We start from the raw sequence: 20,414 nt of genomic DNA on the forward strand, positions 1-20,414 counted from the left end.
TGTCCTCATTGAAATTTGCTCCACGATTTGTAGGTCCATTCCCCATTGAACAACAACTTGGTCCAATAGCCTATAAACTCAAATTACATCATCTCAGACCATCCATGATGTCTTCCATGTAGTTCTGTTAACACCTGGAATTCTCTCTTGGCCAGGCCAACCGCCTCTCCAGGTCACCAAAGTCTCTACAGAGGAGGACACCCAATTCGAAGTCCAGGAGATGTTGGATTCCCAGAGGGTCCCAAATCAATTACAGTATTTAATCTCATTGAAAAACTATGGATCCGAGGAGAATTTTTGGGAGCCAGCCTCCAATGTCCAAGTCCTGCAGATAATACACTCGTTCCACTGGAGATTCCCCAGGAAACCCAAGCCCAGAAGATGGGGAAGGGGGCTATAGAGGGGGCTATTGTTACAATTGGCGGCTCAGAGGAGGGACCCACAAGCCGCCTCACTCACCCCTGATGTGGCCGGCCCTGTCCTGAGGTCAGTACACAGCCTTCTGATCCAAATGCCGCCAGCCACCGTTCCCAACACCATCTCTTAGACACACATGCATTATATAGGCCCTACAGCGGGAAATGTTGAGCAGCGCCCTCCGATATCTGACCGGCCTACTTAACCAAGGGCCTCACAGTATTACCTCACCTCATCAACAGGTCTCCTGCCTTACCAGTGCATTTTGCCTTTGAGTTCCTGTGTCCTGCATTCCTGATTCTTTGTTCATCCTTGCCTCTCAAGCCTTGCCTCATCCAGCCTTGTCTCTACAGCCTTTTCTATTCAAACCATCCTTGTCCATCCTTTCCTTGTATTGCCCATCTCGTACAGTGTCTTCTGTGTGTCCTTCTCCACAGACTTCTGGATCTGACCTCTTGCCTGTACCTAACCATGATTGCCTGCCATCTGGACATGATTTCTTGCCTGGACCTGACCACCATTGTCTGCTGCCTGCCCCGTCTTGGCCATCTCCAACTCTGTTAGTCTGCTGCCTGCTCTGATTCCAGCAGGCCATTGGTCTCATGCTCTAGCCTCCACCCTAGGGACCCGCCTAAGTCCTGCTGGCCACCAGAACCCAAGGACTCAGCCTGCGGGAGAGGCGGCTGGTATAGGTGAAACTTCAATCCGTCCCACTACAGGGCACGTACGCCAGCTGCCAACGTAGGCCTCGTAGGTTTGCGTCAACTATGCCACAGCACAAAGGGCTCACACTCATGCCACCCTTCACAGATAATATGCATAATATACTCTGAAGTACAAAAACAAGTTGTCTTTTTCAAACATCTGAAAGCTGCTGCAGGCATTTTTGTAAAACGGTAGTTTTCCTGTACCTGAACAAAATAGGCTGATACATTGTATATTAATATAACAGAGACAGTAAATATTAGCTTTACAAGATTACTCCAAGGAGAAATTCTTAGCTATGGCATTTTACAAGTAGGCTAAACCTATACCATAACGCATTATGATGGAATAGGCTCTTTCACAGTTGATATTATATTGAGAACCCTTTTCATCTGTAGAAGATGCACAAAAAATGGTATGCAGGGACAATTTAAGGAGCCAGTGTACTATTAAATGCACTAAATTCGACAGTTAACGCTTGTACTAATGGCAGGTGTTAATGACATGCAAATGAAGCAGATGGTATGGTAAATATGTGAGCATATCTGAATGGTATTACAAAACTGTAACCTCATTTCTCCAGATTTAAATAATGGGACACTGTATTTGCAGGGTACAAACTATATCAAAGTGACAAAGTAGTGGTCTTGAGCAGCCAATTGAATGCACAGGGGCCGCTTTCCCCTGTGCTGGCAGCCATCTTCCGGGGGAGGTAGGGGAGCAACGATATCTTCTACAGATGGCCGGACGGCTGCAAAAGTAAGTCGGGTCGGGTCCGGGTCGGGTCAGGTCAGGGTTACCTTTTGGTTTTTTCGCTTTTTTTTTTGGCTTCGCCGCTGTCGGGTCCGATCGGATGCAAAAGTAAGTTGCTTCGCCGCCGTCATCTCTTTCCCCTTCTCCCGGAGCAAGGCTGCTTTTCGCGCCCTGCTTCGGGAGGAGGGGAGAGAGATGACAGCGGCGAAGCAACTTACTTTTGCATCCGATCGGACCCGACTTCCTGGTATCTGTCATTTCAAATGACATTTGAAATGACAGATACCAGTGTGGCGTGAAGCCTTAGGCCCGCGCACCCAGGATACTGTATAGGCGCTCTATCCAGTAAAATGGGTTGCGCGGGCCTAAGGCTTCACGGACGCGGTTTACATTTAAATAAAATTAGTGTTCAGGATCGAGCGGTAGGTGAGCTGCACTGTGCGTGCGGCAACCGCGGGTGCCGCAGCTCTTCCTACCGCTCGGTACTGGATAGACCTGAAAGCAAGCTACTCACATCCTCCTTTGATCCCATCAATCATTCCTCCTTGTGTCCTGTCGTGTGGGAATTATAAGCTTTGCCAGCAAGCCATTTCATCAGGGTTTAACACTAACTTCCCTTCTCCCTGACCTTTGCGCTGAATAAAGCATCACTTGTGCTTAAGCCTCTCTGCCTAGGAGAGGATACCTGACTGTCATGTATTTCTCTGGCTTATAATTAACCCTGATTGCCTGAAAGAAAAGCTGGGTGTTCCCTAGTCAGAGGCAGGACAAAGACAGGAGGTATAGAATTCAGCAGCCAATGAAATGATCCGTACACACTCCCTGAGCCAAGCCAATAGTGTAGAGTCACGTCTGTTGCTATGTGGAAAGGAGCCAATCATGTGATGACACATCATCTGCCTTTGTATGAATGTACAATAAAAAGAGCACCCTTGGGAGTGCTCGGCCCTTTTCCTGCCTGCCATGCAACCTGCCTGATGCGTCTTCATTGCCTCCATATTCAATACTGTCGCACAAGATGTGTGCCACTGTTTATTGACTAATCTCATCAAGTTATCAAAAAATCCAGCTTTACCCCATTGTCCAACTTGCAGATTGTATGCATGGCTAAGACTAGTTCTTGCATTGCTCTTGGGATGATCATATTGGCCTGTTTGCTGTATTTTTTCATCATATGTGCACAAACTGCAATATTAGGAGACTGAGCGTCTAAATAGCAGATGAAATTTAATGTGGACAAGCGCAACATGATGCACATAGGGAAAAATAATCACAACTAACATGTACACAATACTGAATTCCTTATTAGGCATCACCACCCAGAACTGGACCACAGAGTCCTTACAGAGAATGTGCTGAAATCCTCAGGTCGCTGTGTGGTGGTGATCAAAAATGCAGATAATGTTAGGAATTATTTTGAAAAAATGAAGACTATCATAATGCCTCTGTATCAATCCATGGCGCAACCGCACCTTGAGTATTATGTGCAGCACTGGTCTCCTCATCTAAAAAAAATAAAAAATGATAGTAGAATTAGAAAAGACACAGAGAAGGGTGACGAAAATAATAAAAGTAATGGAACAGCTTCCTTATGAAAAAAAGCTAAACAGATTGGGCTCTTCAGCATGGAAAAGAGATAACTGAGAGGGGATATGATAGTTTATAAAATTATGAGCGGGGTGGAATAAGTAATTATGGGATGATTATTTCCCCTTTCAAATAATGCTAAAACAAGGGAACAATCCATGAAATTAACAACCAGCAGATGTAAAACCAAATTAAGGAAAGTATAATTTTATTCAGCGAACAATTTGATCATGTCCTCTGTTGCCAGAGGACATGATCAAAGAGACTAGCATGGTGGGGTTTAATAGAAGTTTGGATAAGATCCTGGCGTGAAAGCCTTGAATAGTTATTAGCCAGGTAGATTTGAGAAAACTATTGCTATTCCTGACCTTCCCCTTTCTTCCTCAATCGTCCCCATCTCCCATCTTCACTATCCCCAGTCCTCTTATCTTCTGTTCACACAATTCCTGATCCTCCTCCCTCTCCTCTCCATGTACGTGGTCCTTTCACTCTCTTTCCTTCTCCCCTTCTTAACCCAAAGATCTGTCCTGTATTGAGGTATCATTTCCTCATCCATTAAAAAAACAAAATAAATTATGTGGCAGGTCTCCTGCAAAGGAGCCCTCTTTTGTCACTGGGAGGACTCCTGGAGGGGATTTTGGGTGGGAGAGACAACTTAACCCTTTTTAGATAGTGATGGAAATTTTTGTGGATTAAAAGAGGTGTGAAGATACTGTAGGAGAGTCAGATAGATTTGCTGTTGAAGTGTGGTATCGCGAATAGCCACTAGATGGCATCATGTATGGTAAAATTACACTATGCATGTGTACTAAGGAAAATGTGAGAAGCATCCTTTGAATCTATGGGGGAAAATGTCTCCTTTTAAGAGGTGATAGGAGAGAGATCCTTTACGAAGAGTGTATTGGGACACTAAAAGTCTGAGTTAAAGGTCTGTTTGGTGGGAGAAGTTGCAGGGATCTCCCTTAATTGGTTGGTGCGGAATCTGCAGGGGCTTTCCCCCTCAAGAGGAAAGGCCCAAGGCTTGAAGGTGTTTCCTCTCACAGAGAAATAACCCAAGGAACTTGTCCAGGTTCCCAGAGAAAGAGAAGTGGCAGAAGGCCTCACCAGCAGGGAAAGACTGGGGAAAGAGGTGGTCCAGTAGAGTCTTGGATTTGGGGAGTCCGGAGAAAACCCCCTTCCGAGATATATTTCTAGAGCTATCTTGGGGAAAGAGAAAACTCCAGGGTGGTAAGAAGAGATTATGTGAGTGTATGGAAAAAAAGCATTAGTGTATCACTACCGGAACTTGTGACATGGCTCTCGTTAAGGGAGGGCACTGAATGATGGGAAAGAGGTACAGGTTACGTTGTATGTAGTACTGTTTTAGAAGTTAATGTTGGGAAGGATAAAGTGTATCAAATTATTAGACTGAAGGCTAATGCTGTTACCGCCTGGATGTAGAAACCTTGAGCACATTTGTGTATTCTGAGTTCATTTGTGACATCTGACTGCTGATAATCCCCAGTAATAAAAAGTTAATTGATTATATTTTGGAGAGGCTCTCCTAGCTTTATCTACTTGTGTGAGCTCCTGGGGAGCAGTCAATCTCTATCCAGCCAAGATTAAAAAAAAAAAAAAAAAAAAAGGAAAATCCCACCTTTGCCCCTGGGTTCAGGTCCGCTACTTCTTGACCCTGAGTGAGCCGAGAGAGTGGCACTCTATGTGCCTTCTGATGAAGGTTACATACAGACATAAATAACCAAGTTTGGAAAACTACTTCATTTTTATAATATAAAAGATGGGTGTTAGCTAATGTAACCCCCTCTTGGTTTTAGAACACTTAAGCTGGAGGCTGTAGTAATGCCCAGGGCCTTTCTCACCAGCCTGGTCCTTTAATTCTTCATTCATGCATCAAACTTCTAACCCTGGATGCTGGGTTCTACCCGCAGGGAGGAGGATCTAAGCCTCTAGGGCCCACAGTTTTGTGGGTGGGTGTCTCACACAGTCATTCACTTCTCACTCTCAATGACCAAAAGGCTACTTACTTACAGGTCAATACAGTAAAGTGCGGCCGCGGTTACCCTGCTCCTAACCCGCTTTCTACTCACTTTTCGGCCGCGTTAGTCCAACCCGCGATACACTATCCCCTTTAACCCACTCTTACCGCCTCTTTAAATCACCGGGTAACCCCTTCCGCCCGCGGCATGTATATTAGATGTAAACGATCGAATTAGCTATTCCCTCCCATACAGTAACGCGTGCCCCGACTATCGCTTTTTTACCCTGCCGTTTTGCCGCGCGTTTAACCTACTAACTTACTGCCTACCCTTATCCCTGCGTTAGAGGCAGGGGTAAGGGTAGGCAGCAAACTTTCCCCCAGCCCCCGCTCACCTGCCCTGGCCGCATTTCATGGGTGCTGGTCTCCGGGGCAGCCCCAGTCCTCTCCCCTCCTCCCGAAGCAACGAAAGCGGAAAAAAACGAAAAAGCAAAAAAAAAAAAAAAAGCAAAAAAAAAAATTGCAACGAAGTGGACGGTTCTCCTACGCTCGGGATCGCCAATCCTCTCTCCCCTCCTCCCGAAGCAAGGCGCGTAAAGCAGCCTTGCTTCGGGAGGAGGAGAGAGAGGACTGGCAGTGTAAAGCAACGAAGCGACTTACTCTTCTTGCAGCCCCCCTCCGGAGACAGACATCGGCGGAGATGGACCGCGGCTCCCCTGCCTCCAGCTGCCGGCGAAGATAGATGCCTGCACGGGCGAAAGCGGCCCCTGTGCGTGCAATTGGGCCGCTCAAGGTCCATCAAGCCCAACATCCTGTTTCTAACAGAGGCCAAACCAGGCCACAAGAACCTGGCAATTACCCAAACACCGAGAAGATCCCATGCTACTGATGCCAGTAATAGCAGAGGCCATTCCCTAAGTCAAATTAATTATTTAATTTAATTTATTTATTTAGATTTATATTCCACTTTTCGCACTTTTTGCAGCGCTTCAAAGTGGATTACATTCAGGTACTGTCGGTATTATTAATAGCAGTTAATGGACTTCTCCTCCAAGAACGTATCCAAACCTTTTTTAAATCCAGCTACACTAACTGCACTAACCACATTCTCTGGCAACAAATTCCAGAGTTTAATTGTGCGTTGAGTGAAAGAGAATTTTCTCCAATTGGTCTTAAATGTGCTACTTCCTAACTTCATGGAGTGCCCCCTATTCCTTCTATTATCCAAAAGTGTAAATAACCAATTCACATCTACTTGTTCAAGACCTCTCATGATTTTAAAGACCTCTATCATATCCCCCCCTCAGCCATCTCATCTCCAAGCTGAACAGCCCTAACCTCTTCAGCCTTTCCTCATAGGGAAGTTGTTCCATCCCCTTTATCATTTTGGTTGCCCTTCTCTGCACCTTCTCCATCGCAACTATATCTTTTTTGAGATGTGACGACCAGAATTGTACACAGTATTCCAGGTGCGGTCTCACCATGGAGCGATACAGAGGCATTATGACATTTTCCATTTTATTAACCATTCCCTTCCTAATAATTCCTAACATTCTGTTTGCATTTTTGACTGCTGCAGCACACTGAGCCGACAATTTCAATGTATTATCCACTATGACGCCTAGATCTCTTTTCTGAGTGGTAGCTCCTAATATGGAACCTAACATCGTGTAACTACAGCAAGGGTTATTTTTCCCTATATGCATCACCTTGCACTTGTCCACATTCAATTTCATCTGCCATTTGGATGCCCAATCTTCCAGTCTCGCAAGGTCTTCCTGTAATGTATCACAATCCACTTGTGATTTAACTACTCTGAATAATTTTGTTTCATCCGCAAATTTGATAACCTCACTCGTCGTATTCCTTTCCAGATCATTTATTAATATATTGAAAAGCACCGGTCTAAGTACAGATCCCTGAGGCACTCCACTGTTTTCCCTTTTCCACTAATTGACCATTTAATCCTACTCTCTGTTTCCTGTCTTTAACCAGCAGTCTCCATCCTGCTCCTTCACAGCTCATTCTCTATAGGGCAAAAATCTCTTGTCTTCACACAGGGAAAGCCCCTTCTGGTCAGTGAGGGCACAAAAATAGAATTTCTCCCTGATATCCCTTTTTTGTAGGCTGTGGGGCCAACTGGGATAACCAGTAAAGAAAATGCCAAGCTTCCACAACTCAAGTCTGCAGCCAAACACGCTGGGGTAGATTTTATAAATTTACGCGAGCACGAACAAAAGTACACTGGATTTTATAAGATACACGCATAGCCTCGCATATCTTATAAAATTCGGGGTCGGCGCACACAAGGGGGTGCACATTTGTGCAACCTGCGCGCGCTGCCTGTTCCCTCCGAGGCCGCTCCGAAATCGGAGCGGCCTCGGAGGGAACTTTCCTTCCGCCTCCCCTCACCTTCCCCTCCCTTCCCCTACCTAACCCCCCCGGCCCTATCTAAAAACCGCCCCCCCTACCTTTGTTGGCAGATTTACGCCTGCCGAAAGCAGGCATAAATCTGCGCGTGCCAGCGGGCTGCTGGCGCACCATCACCCGACCCGGGGGCTGGTTCGGAGGCCTCGACCATGCCCCCGGGCCGGCGCCACGTCCCAGGACCCGCCCCGAACCGACCCCCCAGACATGCCCCAGACACGCCCCTTTTACGAAGCCCCGGGACTTGCGCGCGCCGACGAGTGCCCTGCGCGCGTAAATCCGGCCGGATTTACACACGCAGGGCTTTTAAAATCCGGCCCAATCTGCGCATACTCAACTCAGTTTATTAGTGGAGAACTTCACCAATCCCAAAACAATGGGGAATGGCCAAAACCTATGGAGTATCCTAAAATGAAAAAATTCTCCCAGCAGATGGAAACAGGAAAAATGTTTGATAAGGATGCAAAGCCACCATTACAAAAATATGCATCAGAATTTTCTGATTTTTGACACAAAATTACACTCAAGTTGTCACAGGGGCTGTGCCTCAGACCTTCTGTTTCCTGTTGTCCAAACTTACTGAATGCAGGGAGGGGAGAAGGTGATAGCACCAATTGTGCAAAGGGGGTAAAAAAAAACCCCCAAAATCCATTACTGCTCCCAGGTACTTGTGACCTAATTTGTCCAATGTCAGAAACAGGATGATGAGATCAATGGACCTTGCTAGGATGACATATCATGTTCTTATACATTGTAAATGTGTCTACGACAGTGTTTTCCTACTCTCTCCTGGAGGCACACTTATCCAATTGGATTTTTCAGGATTACCATGATTGATATGTATAAGATAGATTTGCATACCCTAGGTCTCCAATGTAAGCAAATCGATCTCATGCATATTCATTATGAATACCCTGAAAACCCAACTGATTAGGTGTGCCTCCAAGAGAGGGTTGGGAAACTGATTTAAAAGCAGTTGGTGTCTACTTTGCACTGCGCTAACAGGTAACAAGCTATTCTGCATTGTTTGCAACTCATATTAAACTTCATGTTAAAACTATCTTGCATGTAAACTAGCTTACTTGTATGTGCTAATAGTGCTTTTGCTTTTAATGGTTAACACTTGTGACAGTGTTAATCCATTTTTATTTAACATAACTTATTACCCACCTCCCCAATATGAAAATCACCCAAGGCGGCTTACAAAGGTATCATGCATAATATATTTGTAAATGACGTTGCAGAAATGATAGAATGGCACTGATACCCTGTCACATGGTAAGGGCAAAGGGCCATCGGCGTCATTTTGATTAGTGGCAGCAGAAATGATAGAAGGAAAAGTTTGCCTTCTTGTGGATGATACTAAAATCTGAAAGAGTGGACAAGCCTGAAGGAGTAGAGAGAATGAAAAGTGATTTAAAAAGCCTGGAGGAGGTCAAACATTTGGCAGTTGGGATTCAACACTAAGAACTGCAGTCATGCATCTAGAACGCAATAAGCCAAAAGAGCTGTATGTGATGGGGGGGGGGTGAAAAATTGATGCGCATGGACCAAGAAAGATCTTTGGGTAATACTGTCTGGAAGAGAGGATGTGTAGGAGAGATATGATACACTCCTTCAGATACCTGAAAGGTTTTAATGACTCACAAACTTCAAATGTTTCCGGTTGGAAAGGAAACTAGAATTATGGGTCACAAAATGAAACTGCAGGGGGGACAACTCAAAACCAACATAAGGAAATATTTATTCACAGAGAAAGTTGTGGATACCTGGAATGCCCTCCCGTAAGAGGTGGCAAGGACCAAAAACTTTTACAGGGCATGGGATAAACAATACAAGTCTCTAGAGGCTAAATGTTAGAAATTAAGAAGCGAGTGCATGGGGGTAACCTGCACGGAGCAGAAATTACAACCATAATCAGCTAGATGGACCATAGTTGTTACTATTCATTAGTACGTTAGCTCCTAAGTGAGAATCCGCATTAAACAAAACTTGGGGGATGCCGAAAATGTGGGCAGAACATCGGAGGGGCTAGGGAAAATCTCAGGCATCATGATCACAAACCAACCCTCTGCAGGCTGTAGCCATAATAATGAGTTCTTGAACCGTTCGGCTGCATTTGTGAATCGTTATTCGTTGATATTTCTGTGCCCCCTCTTGCTTCATTCTTTATCAAGTTGCATGCTTACATCTGTCCACAGGCGCGTTTCCTTTGTACGGGTGTGAGTGAGTGAACCCAATCACGCAAGTGTCCGGACTGCCAAAAAGAGAAAGACGAGGGCACCAACGGCCAAGGGCAGAGCGCCAGAACGAGGACGTGGAGGGGACGCGAGAACCGGCAGACCAGGACGCAACCATTCAGTCCATCAACTTCCGGCAGCCGCTTCCTGCCAGCGCAGGCACCAGGGCTGAGGTACTTCCGGGGGCGGGGCGAAGCCTGGAGTCACGTGCTGGGAAGCCGCTGCCCCGGCAGCTGACCGGGGCGGGGAGCAAGCGGCGGCGGCTTCTCGCCCCATTTGCTGGGTTCCGTGGTTCGGCAGCGGCCGGCGGGATGCAGTCGGAGACGGAGGAGGACTCGGACTCCAGCCCGCTGCTGGTGAACTCGGGGGAGCGGCGGGAGCTGCTGCCGCCCCCTGCCAAAGGTGAGGCGCAGCCGGACCACTGTTAATCATGGCATTGGCTTCTGCCCGTCCCGGACGCTCTCGCCGTCCCTTCGGCTGTCGCGGCTTTCTCTCCCCGATCGCAGCTGCAGCAGACACGGGTGGACTCGGAGCCGCGGACCCGGCATTTCCGGGACACGGCCGGCCGGGAGAGGATGGGAAGGTTGTTTGTTCCTTGTTATTGATTGCGCTTTGGATGACAGTAGAACCCGGATCTCCGGTACAGACTCCCCAGCCTGTGTTCTCGCCGGCGAGACTGTGCTTCCCATGCGTGACATCGTATAGTTAAAGGCAGCGAAGTGAGGCGTGCTGAGGGATGGGGTCTGCCCTGCCTTATTGTTCTTTCAGTCTCCCGTTCTTATTTTCCGCCGCACACAACTTTGTTACTGATGCAAGATTAGCTGTCAGGGGAAGCTGTCACGGGTTCATTATAAAGCGCTGTCGGTCCATCTCCCCAAGTCTGCCTTATTCTTGTAGCGCTACTGGATCTACACAGCGCTGTACAGTGATTATAAATATTCTGGGTGCTGCAATCTTGTGGGTACCTGAGGCAGTGGGCGATCAGGTGACTTGCCCGAAGTCACAAGGAGAGTGAGTGGGCGATGTGAGATTCTAGCCCTGCTTCCCAGCCCATTGCTCTAGCCACTAGTCCCTGCCTCCTGTCATAACAGTTTCTGAGGGAGTTTTGCCCGATAGAATGTGTTGAGTGTTTAAAAAAACATTTTTCTAATAAGATCATAGTTTTGAGCTAAACCCCTAAGAATTAGAACAAGTATATTGTACTCACAGCAGCTGAAAAAAATGCAGGTGCCAGAAAAACTATTTATATTCTTTAGTTTTGAAGTTCCTTGATAGTTTGGGGAATTTTTTATTTGTTTTTCTTTCTTTTATCTGAAATGTGCTGTTTACTGTTTATCTGCAGTGTTTTTCTAGCAGATGTTGAGTTTTGTATGTATTCAGACTTTACATATACTGAGTCTTCATGGATATCCTGAAAACCTGACTGGTTGGTGATCACCCAGGACAGGTTTGGGAACTTTTGTCCTAGAGCAAAATAAGGCTGGAAAACTTTTTTGACATTACTTTAATTAAATCTCCAGTCCCTATAAAAATATTCTTCAATATCTTGGTAACCCTGCTCATAACATTGTTTAAATTGTAGATAAACACTATTCCATGTGCTGGCTCTATTTAGTGATAGTGTCTGCAGATGACGGGTGGTGTAGTGGTTTTCTGTATGTATGTCAGAATCCTGATCAAAATCCTTGTTTTCCATTTTTTGTTTTTTTTGCACATCCAGCTACTGTGCAAAGGATGTGTATTTACTAGAGCTCATGAGAGATTAATGGAGCATAGACATTATGTAATAATAGGTAAGGTGATTTATGTCAGCCGCAAAGAAAACACTGCAGCAACTGAGCATGTCAAAGGGATGTGATCTTATCAGGGTTCAAAAATGGATGAAGAGCCATTTTACAGAAGATAGGTCAGTCATAGGCTAATGTGCATAACCATCTGGCACCTAGGTCCAGAGCAACTCTAGACCGTGGCTGCTGGGAAATGGAAGGGTATGGCAGGAGATAGTAGTCGTCACATGCACACATTCTTTTCTTTCTTGTAGCTTTAGGAACTGGGTTTTAACCTGCCACACAATATGTATTTAACCCTTGCGATATGGAATGTCTATTGTTGATGTATAGATAGCGCCTAAACATTTCCCCTGAATGCAACTATGGAAAATCTGAACAAACTATGGAGCACAAAATAATATGCTGCTCCAGACAGAAGTTTGAGTACATTATCCTGGAGCCGCATTTGCTCTCCAGCAGAGTAGTGAGCTGTTGAGAATTTAGAATTGAAATTCTGGTGATTATTTCCTTGTTTTTGTATGTTTGGCTGGAAACAAGATGATTATTTAAATAGGTGAGTTTTCTCCAAACTTTCCTCCAAGATTTTTTAGTATTAAACATAATGGGTACTCACCTTGTGGCCAGAATGGGTTTGTAGAATCTAGCTAGACATTAGGGGTAAAGCGCAGGACTGATGCTACTGCCAAGTCCAAAAGCAAAGCACATTCAAGCAGCATTGTCTGAATTATTAAGAAGGTTGCTTACCCTGTAAAAATGTTGCTAGCTGTAATTTTGTTATGGGTTTGACAGTTGCTTGGCATTAAATGTAAATATTACTAGCCTTAACATAAGGCTTGGGAGTAATCAGCACTGAGCAGCAGTTACTACCCATAGCAGAAACATGGGAGTAACCTACACAGAGTGGCAGTTACTACCATAAGAAACTTGCTGGGCAGACTGGATGGACAAGTTGGTCTTTTTCTGTCATCGTTACTATGTTACTATAGAAGGTCTCTGTGAATGTGAAGGTTTGGATTATGGTTGCTAAATGCTCTTTTCCTAGGTACTTTTGCATCCTGTTAAGTAGGAGAGATAATGCTTGAAAGTATTGGTAGCTACAGAACTTCCCTTGAAGCACTTCCTGCTTACTGCTGTTGGAGGCAGGATGCTGGTCTTGGGATGAACCTGTTGATCTTGGTACTGAGTAGTTCTTATGACATTAACCAGCCAGCCAAGGTATAAGTTAAAAATTACAGTTCAGTCACAAAGAGACAGCTAGAAAGTCTTACTTTCACATGGTGATATTACCATTTTATGGACATTTTAATTTCTGTGCTGGCAAAGTTGTCATTTAATTTGTATTCTGAAGAAAAGGTAAGTGGAAAAAAGTTGGCTTTGGGATGACTATAGCAGCAACAGACAAAATCTGAGAGAAAATATGACTCCTTAAGATTTTTTTCTCTTCAGACTTAAGTATTTTTATTTATTTATTTATTTATTTATTTATTTAAAACTTTTTCTATACCGTCGTTAAGGTGGGTACCGTCACAACGGTTTACAGTAAGGCACAAAAGAAATGCTATTAACCTCTATCAGTTTACACAGGTGCCATAAAGTTCGGTAACATAGTTTTAATCAATGTTAGTTGTTAAATGAGAGTGAATGCTATCATGTCCCGTTTGATTCTATAGCATAAGTATAAGTTTGATAGATCCAGCCCAGAAAAAGAATCTCTACTTTTAAAGCTTTACTAATCCACCATCATGATGAACTAAGCTGTTGAGTCGTGTCTCCGTTTTGTTATTGTGAATTGCTTTTTATACATCCTGACAAAGAATGTTGTCATGGAAGTTATTTTTGGAAGACTGGAGCGTTTCAAATAATTCTTTACAGTACATATATTGTGGAACATCTTGGACAACTGTCCAGCTGTGTCTAACTTAACTGCATAACTTTTCCCGTCAGTGAAAATGTTATGCATGTAAGGTGAAAAACATAGACAGAAAATAGTAGGGTCCAGAGCAGCGAGGCTGTCCAGGCCACACCAGCTGAAGAGCAACTGGAGGAGCTGGCTGGTGGGAGTCCCTAGGTGCCACCAACCTAAAAGAGGGAGAAGGAAAGTTAATATTTGCTGCTCTGCCTCTGTCAGCACCTGCAGCCATCTTTCCATGGCTCCTTGTTTGTATCGTGAGAGCACAGAGCCTACATCTGACACCAGTTGTGGTACTTGACTGGTCATTTACAGATTGCAACTTCAGAGGGCTGGATTGTCTCATAAATGCGCAGAAGGTAGAAGTGAGTTTCCCAATTTAATATTTTATTTATTGCTGCTAAGTGCAGAAGCCAGAGTAAATCGAGAACACTGCTCAAGTCCATAGCCCTGTTGATTTGGCAAGAGTCTGCAATCTTTCCAGTCAGTCAAGTAGGGCTGTTTTCTGTCGACTCAAGTTCTGTTTAGTCTTCGATTTGCTTTAATTTATTTTTTTTTGTATTTTTTTATGTTTTATATTTGATTAATTTGGTAATTATGGTTTGTATTTTTATTGGGTAACATGTTTGATGAAGTGGGGTGTTCAGTTTTAATGATATATATTAACAAATTCTTGTGGTGCCAGGATTTGCCTGTCTTGTGGCATAAAGAAAACGTCTGGTCTGTCTTCCGCCTGCTCCAAGAAAAGCCTCTCCCCCTTAGTCAGCAGCTTTCTGTGGACTGCTTCGCTCGTTTGTAGGCCCAGCTCTCGAGGTTATGTGCCTGACCATGTCCTTACTGTCAGCACATCTGTCCTGTCGTCAAATTATGCTTGTAAGGTAGAACACATGGAGAACAGTGGGAGAAGCCAGAAGCTGGTGCATAGGGGCTGGTGGGGGAGATTGAAGAGGAGTTGGTGGCCAGAGCAGCAGAGGCCAAGGAGTGAGGAGGTGGCTTTGTTCCATTTAACACCCAGAAGGGAGGCGTCGGCTTTTAAGCCTTGAATTGATCCTGGGATGGAGCAGGCATTTTCAGCTCCAAAGAGCATGGGAGGCAGGACTGGGGGAGAAGGAGAAAGGAGGAAAAGCTGCAGCAGGGGAGGTGGGAAATAAGAATTCAGAGAGGGGAGATGGGAGAGTGAGGACAGTTCTGGGCTGGGAAAGGGAGCGGAGGAGGAGGGCTGTACTGCGGTGGGATGGGGCAAGAAATGCACTCGCAGGGGGGGGGGGGTGAATGCCTTCCTTCTGGAGGAATTAGACTTCCCACTTGGCATAGCCGCATAGTTCTCTACCGATCACGGGATCTGCATAAACTCCGTACTTTTATTTGGCTTGGCATGGCACATTCTTCCCTCTGCAGCTCAATCAGGACCAGCCTCTTCAGGAGCTAGGATGATGCTACCTGTGAATTTCTCCCATGTTTAGACTACTTTCCGAAGGCAAGAAGGCTCGTGTGTGTGTCCCCTTTGTATTCGGTGTCGAGATGGGGGCGGTGCAGCAGGATCTTGACAAGGCGGCTTTTTTTTTTATGATCCATATATACGCACGGATCACGCACGCTGGAATGCTGGCACCATTAGTTTTGTATGGGACTTCTTGTTAACCTCCCATCCTCAACCAGGGGTTGCCTGCTGCATGTGCACCATGAGTCTGGCCACTAGCTGTTAACATCACGCACAGAATTAATGATTAGTGCAATAAAAAATGTTAAAACCACATAATCAGTCATACGTATTCACCCATCTCAATCACATTCAATCCAAGAATAGACATTTTAGTGAAAGTGGCAACATTTGCTTCAAAGAATGATTCATCCATTGTTTGTGCACGTGAGGCATTGGAAAAAGTTTAATATGAATAAGTAAATACCACTCCGATGTAATACTTTGATGTTCTCAGCCACCGGGTGATTATTCTTCAGATAAATCCATGAGGATTTTTGCAAAACTTCAGTTCAATACTTGTTTATTCCTGCCGCTGAGAAAATCACATTCCCCTGATGAAGCCCATTAACAGGTGAAACAGAGGCCTCTTGTTGGGATTTGAATTATGTTTATAAACGTTTTTTATTGATTTTAATCATCAACAATTAATACAACACTAAGGAGGGCGGTACTCTGAGCCCCCTCAGAACCAAACGTCAACATGGTACAACCCCAGAAATGTGTCCCCCCCCCCTTCCATCTCCCCCCCCAGCGATGGTCTATAGGTGAGTGTCATTCTACTAAATTAGTGAAGTCCATCCAGGCACTGGTCGCAGTATTAAAGAGTTAGCCATTTACTATGAGACTTCGTGCCCGATGTGGAAGAGACTGAAGATAAGGTTGTCACACCGTAAGAAAAAGCCGCTGATGTCTTGGGGATGTCCGGGACACCAAACATTCTATATTCATCATGTCATGGAAGCAGTTTCTCCAGACCCAGAAGGACGGAGCATTAGGAGATCTCCAAACTTAAAAGAATCACCTTTTTCCCCACAAGACGAGCTCTGTGTAAAAGCATGCGTGAGCCAGGATTTCTAATTCGAACTGGGGGATATGCATCCAAATAATAACCAAAGTGGGGTGACAGGAAAAGCCGCATCCAACAGGTCAGCCGTATAGTCTGCCATTCGATGCCAAAACCGCTGCACTGGGGTGCATGTCCAAAAAGCGTGGGACAGTGTTCCCATGGCTTGTCCGCAGCGGGCACAGACCGCCGATGGAGCTATAGTCAAGTGAAATGATTTGAATTAATATGAGTAATGAGTAAGTCACAATCTTAATGAAGCATATAGATGGATATATATAGCTGATTCTTTGATGTTACATCTCTTGCATAATACATTGTCAGTTGAGTTTAATGCGTGCATGTTATACATAAGCTGTGATATTTATATTATATATTTTTTATAAGCATTTATGTATTGTCTATTCTGGGATTGTGTATGATTGAGATAGAAGAATGTGTATGACTGACATGGTTTTCTGCAAAAACACCTAAGTGTTCTCTCAAACATTTTTTATTATTTTAATGCCTATTGCAAATGTCCCACACTAGATTAAAAAATATATAACAAAAATTCAGCATACCAGTGTGGACATTGATCCAAGCTAAGTGATATTTTGATCTAAGATTTATATGATTTAGAATCTTCAGTCAACTGGTATTTCCTGTCATCGTTTAGTTGCTGGGATGTCATGCACTTTCCATGAGATTAAGTGATCATTTTACAGATTATTTGGAGTCCCAGAAAATAACAATATTTTTCTTCTTTTAAAAAAAAAAATATTAAAACAGCCAAAAAAATAAAGGGTGGTTGGAGGTTTTTTGACCAGTGATTGAAATAAAGCAAGCCCTCAAAGCGTGATTCAAGGCATGGCTGTTTGAACAACCCTTTTAGAAGCCAGCATGTAGGCCACTTTGACTGTTTTGAGAGAGAGAGTGTGTGTGTGTGTGTTTCATTTTAATAATGTATTGAACAGTTTTACTTGTAATGCCCTTTGAGGTGAGAAATAAAAAAAAAATAAAATTAAGCCCTGATACCATTTATTTATGTATATTTCTTTATAGCCTGCAGCATGTGTATTTCCCCCATGGATTACAGCAAGCATTCATAAGATAAGTCATAATTAAAAGCAAACAATAATGTATCCTAATAGATAATGCAGTGTTAACCCAGCAATAATAGATTCTTGACTCCGTTTCTTCATCCTCTTGTCTTCTGTCTGATCCCCATGCTTCCTTGAAGTAATGTTATGAATGTGAGCCTCTACTTTAAATAACTGCCCTAAGTGTGATGCCTGCATGAGGTTTTTCTGAGAATCGGGCTCACCCCTCTGCTGTGCTCGTTTCATTTTCCGCTTCTAATGGTCCAACCGTGCTAAACAGAGTACAACCAAAACAGATTAAGAAAAGAGGGAGCTTTCAAAACTTTTTGATACCAGTAATCTCCTCAGGAATGATGGGTACAGACTGAAAAAGGACTGATTTAATGACCGTACTTGGCTGAACAGCCTGTAATGCCAGTACTGCTGCCGAAAGGAAAGGCAAGAGTCTCGTTGTTCAGCCACCCATTAAGCACATACAATGGTCTCAATCACGTGATTCACCCCAAGGTAATGATCGCAGAATAAATAGCCTGCAGGAAAACCAATTTTAAAACAGGATAGACAGGACTGGGGACCAGAAGAGACTAAAATATAAAATACTCTTTTGTACTGTGAAGCCTGACCTGCCAGCTAAGCCCAGTCTGGGGGAGGTTCCGCTCTTTCCTTCCCATTTGCTTTCTGGGATCACTGTTCTCTGATTCCCCTTTTTTATTTTCAGATATTTTGCAAGGGCGCTAAAGCTGTGGGAGTTTCCTCTTTCTACTTTGGTACCATCTATCTTTTGAACCAGCGCTCTGTGGGATTGGAGTCTGCTCTGCTTTTGTTTTTGTTTTTTTGACTGCTGCTGCACACTGAACTGAGGGTTTCAATGTAATGTCCATGATGAGTCCAAGGTCCTTTTCCTGAGTGATAACTCCTATTGTGGAACCTACCATTGTGTATACATAGTTCAAATTATTTTACCCATGCGTATCACTTTGCATTTGTCAAGTTAAATTTTATCTGCCATTTAGATGTCCAGTAACCCAGTCTTGAAATGTCCTCCTGCAACTCCTCAGAATAATTTTGTGACTTCTGCAGGTTTCATCACCTGACTGATTTGTTCCTTTTTCTAGATCATTTAACTAATAATCTAAACACTGGCCCCAGTACGGATGCCTAGGGCACATCACTACTTACTTCTGGCCATCCGGTCCTGATGTTCATTTCCTAACTTTAATTAGTTACCAGTCTATAATAGGACATTGTCTCCTGCCCCATGACTTTTTAATGTCTTCACCTTCTCAGAATCCAGGTAGACTGTATGGCCCAGCTCCTCCTTATCTACATGCTTATTTACACCTTCAAAGAAGTCTGTTAGATTAGTAAAGCATGTCTGCTAAATCCACACTGCCTGACTTGCCTATTAAGCAGTCATTTATGAGATCTAAAAACCAAACTTCTCCGGCCGTCCCTGATGAGACATTCACCCAGTTGATATTTATAAATAAATTACCCTGCTGTTTGATAATCTGTCTCATTATTATTGTTTCCAATTTTAGTAGCTTGTCCAGTCTTTTAGCATTTCGCTATGTTCCACTACTTGGTCAGTTGATGCTATTAAACCTTCACCTCTCTGCTCTTCCTTGTCAAATGTGAATTTATGTCCATAGAGATTCCATAGTGCGGGTTATTTCCTGTAGAATTTTATCCTACTTGACTTGCTGCCGTCCAAACCATCTAGTGCCACCCCACCTTCTGTTCAATCTGCGCTGTCATTTTTGAAATATTTTCTAGCCTCTTATCAAAGTATCCCACTGGTTATCCTCGTTCCACCATGTCTTTATGATATCTGTATCTTCATTTAGTGACATACACTAATTTGCCAGTCTTATTTTTAGACTTCTGGCAGTTGCATGTAGATCCCTGAATGTATTCTTTTTATTGCTATTACCCCACTTGTTAGCAGTTGATCCAGGTAAAATGGAATTGTTAATTGTGTATTCTGTTTTTGTTTAAATCAACCTGAGCTACCTAAGCTTTTTCCTTGTCCTCGGTAGGAGGATGGTGTAAGTTCCCTGTTTTAACAGTATCCTTTGAAGATACCTTACTCTGAACCATGTTGGCTTTTCCCTATCATTTAGTGTAAATGTTTCTGTCTCCGTTTTACACTGTTAGTGCCAGCAGCCAGATTCCATTCTGGTTAAGGTGGAGCCCATCTTGTTGGACTAGGCACTCCCTTCCCCCCCAAAGTATTCCAGTTCCTAAATCCTTCTCCCTGCACCAGTTGCTCCATAAAGCAGTCGCTGATGTTGTCTGGAAACTTTGCCCTCCCGACGTGCCCTGATGAGACATTAACCCAGTCAGTATTGGAATAGTTGAAATCCCCGTTACTATTTCACAGTCTGTTTCCCCATCCTGTGGTCAGGTGGACGGTACTGAAGTCCCACTTCTCTGCGCTTCCCTTTTAGTCATGGAATTTCTATGGGTAGGGGGTCCAGTGTGCGGTTTGTATCCTACTAGACTGTGCAGTCTTTAACACATGATGCCATGCAGCCACCACATCTGTCATTTCGCTGTATTTTGTACCCCAGTATCACTGTGTCCCGTGGGCTGTCCTTTTTCCACCTGCCCTCGCTATCTTCATCTAGTGCCATGTGCCCTCCCAGCTTCATTTTTTTGATTTCTGGCATTTTCGTACAGACCCCAAAATGCATGCTCTTATTCTTTTCCCCAGCCTGCTTACTGGCAGTTGATACGGGTAATGTGGAGTCAACATTTTCCACATCCTTATTATGGGGATGCTTTCATTTCTCTTTTGTAATGGTATTCTTGTTAGGTACCCTGATCTGAACTGTGCACTCCTGAGCAACCATCACTTTCCCCCATGATCTACTTTAAAAGCTGCTCTAGTCCTTTATTTATTTATTTATTTATTTATGTATAAATAAATAAATAAACATTTAAAATTTATATCCACAGGTGAACCTTGTATGAGAAATAC

The 20,414-nt window shown here is 44.0% G+C and overlaps 1 protein-coding gene and 1 long non-coding RNA gene across 2 annotated transcripts in view; one reads left to right on the top strand and one right to left on the bottom strand.

The window, feature by feature from the left end:
* Positions 1-3,083: 3,083 nt before the first annotated feature.
* LOC115087897 lies at positions 3,084-10,293 on the bottom strand. The gene is made up of 2 exons (XR_003855649.1): positions 10,054-10,293; positions 3,084-3,380 (listed from the first exon to the last, which is right to left on the bottom strand). It is a non-coding gene; the product is annotated as an uncharacterized LOC115087897 (long non-coding RNA).
* Positions 10,294-10,375: 82 nt separating this feature from the next.
* SLC17A5 (solute carrier family 17 member 5) overlaps positions 10,376-20,414 on the top strand; it is an 82,418-nt gene continuing 72,379 nt past the window's right edge. The window contains exon 1 of the mRNA XM_029595621.1: positions 10,376-10,506. Within this exon, the coding sequence (XP_029451481.1) occupies positions 10,416-10,506 (91 nt within the window). The 5' untranslated portion in view covers positions 10,376-10,415. The remainder of the gene's footprint in view (positions 10,507-20,414) is intronic.

Source organism: Rhinatrema bivittatum, chromosome 3 (genome assembly GCF_901001135.1).
Source record: "Rhinatrema bivittatum chromosome 3, aRhiBiv1.1, whole genome shotgun sequence".
In the NCBI taxonomy this organism is placed as follows: domain Eukaryota; kingdom Metazoa; phylum Chordata; class Amphibia; order Gymnophiona; family Rhinatrematidae; genus Rhinatrema; species Rhinatrema bivittatum.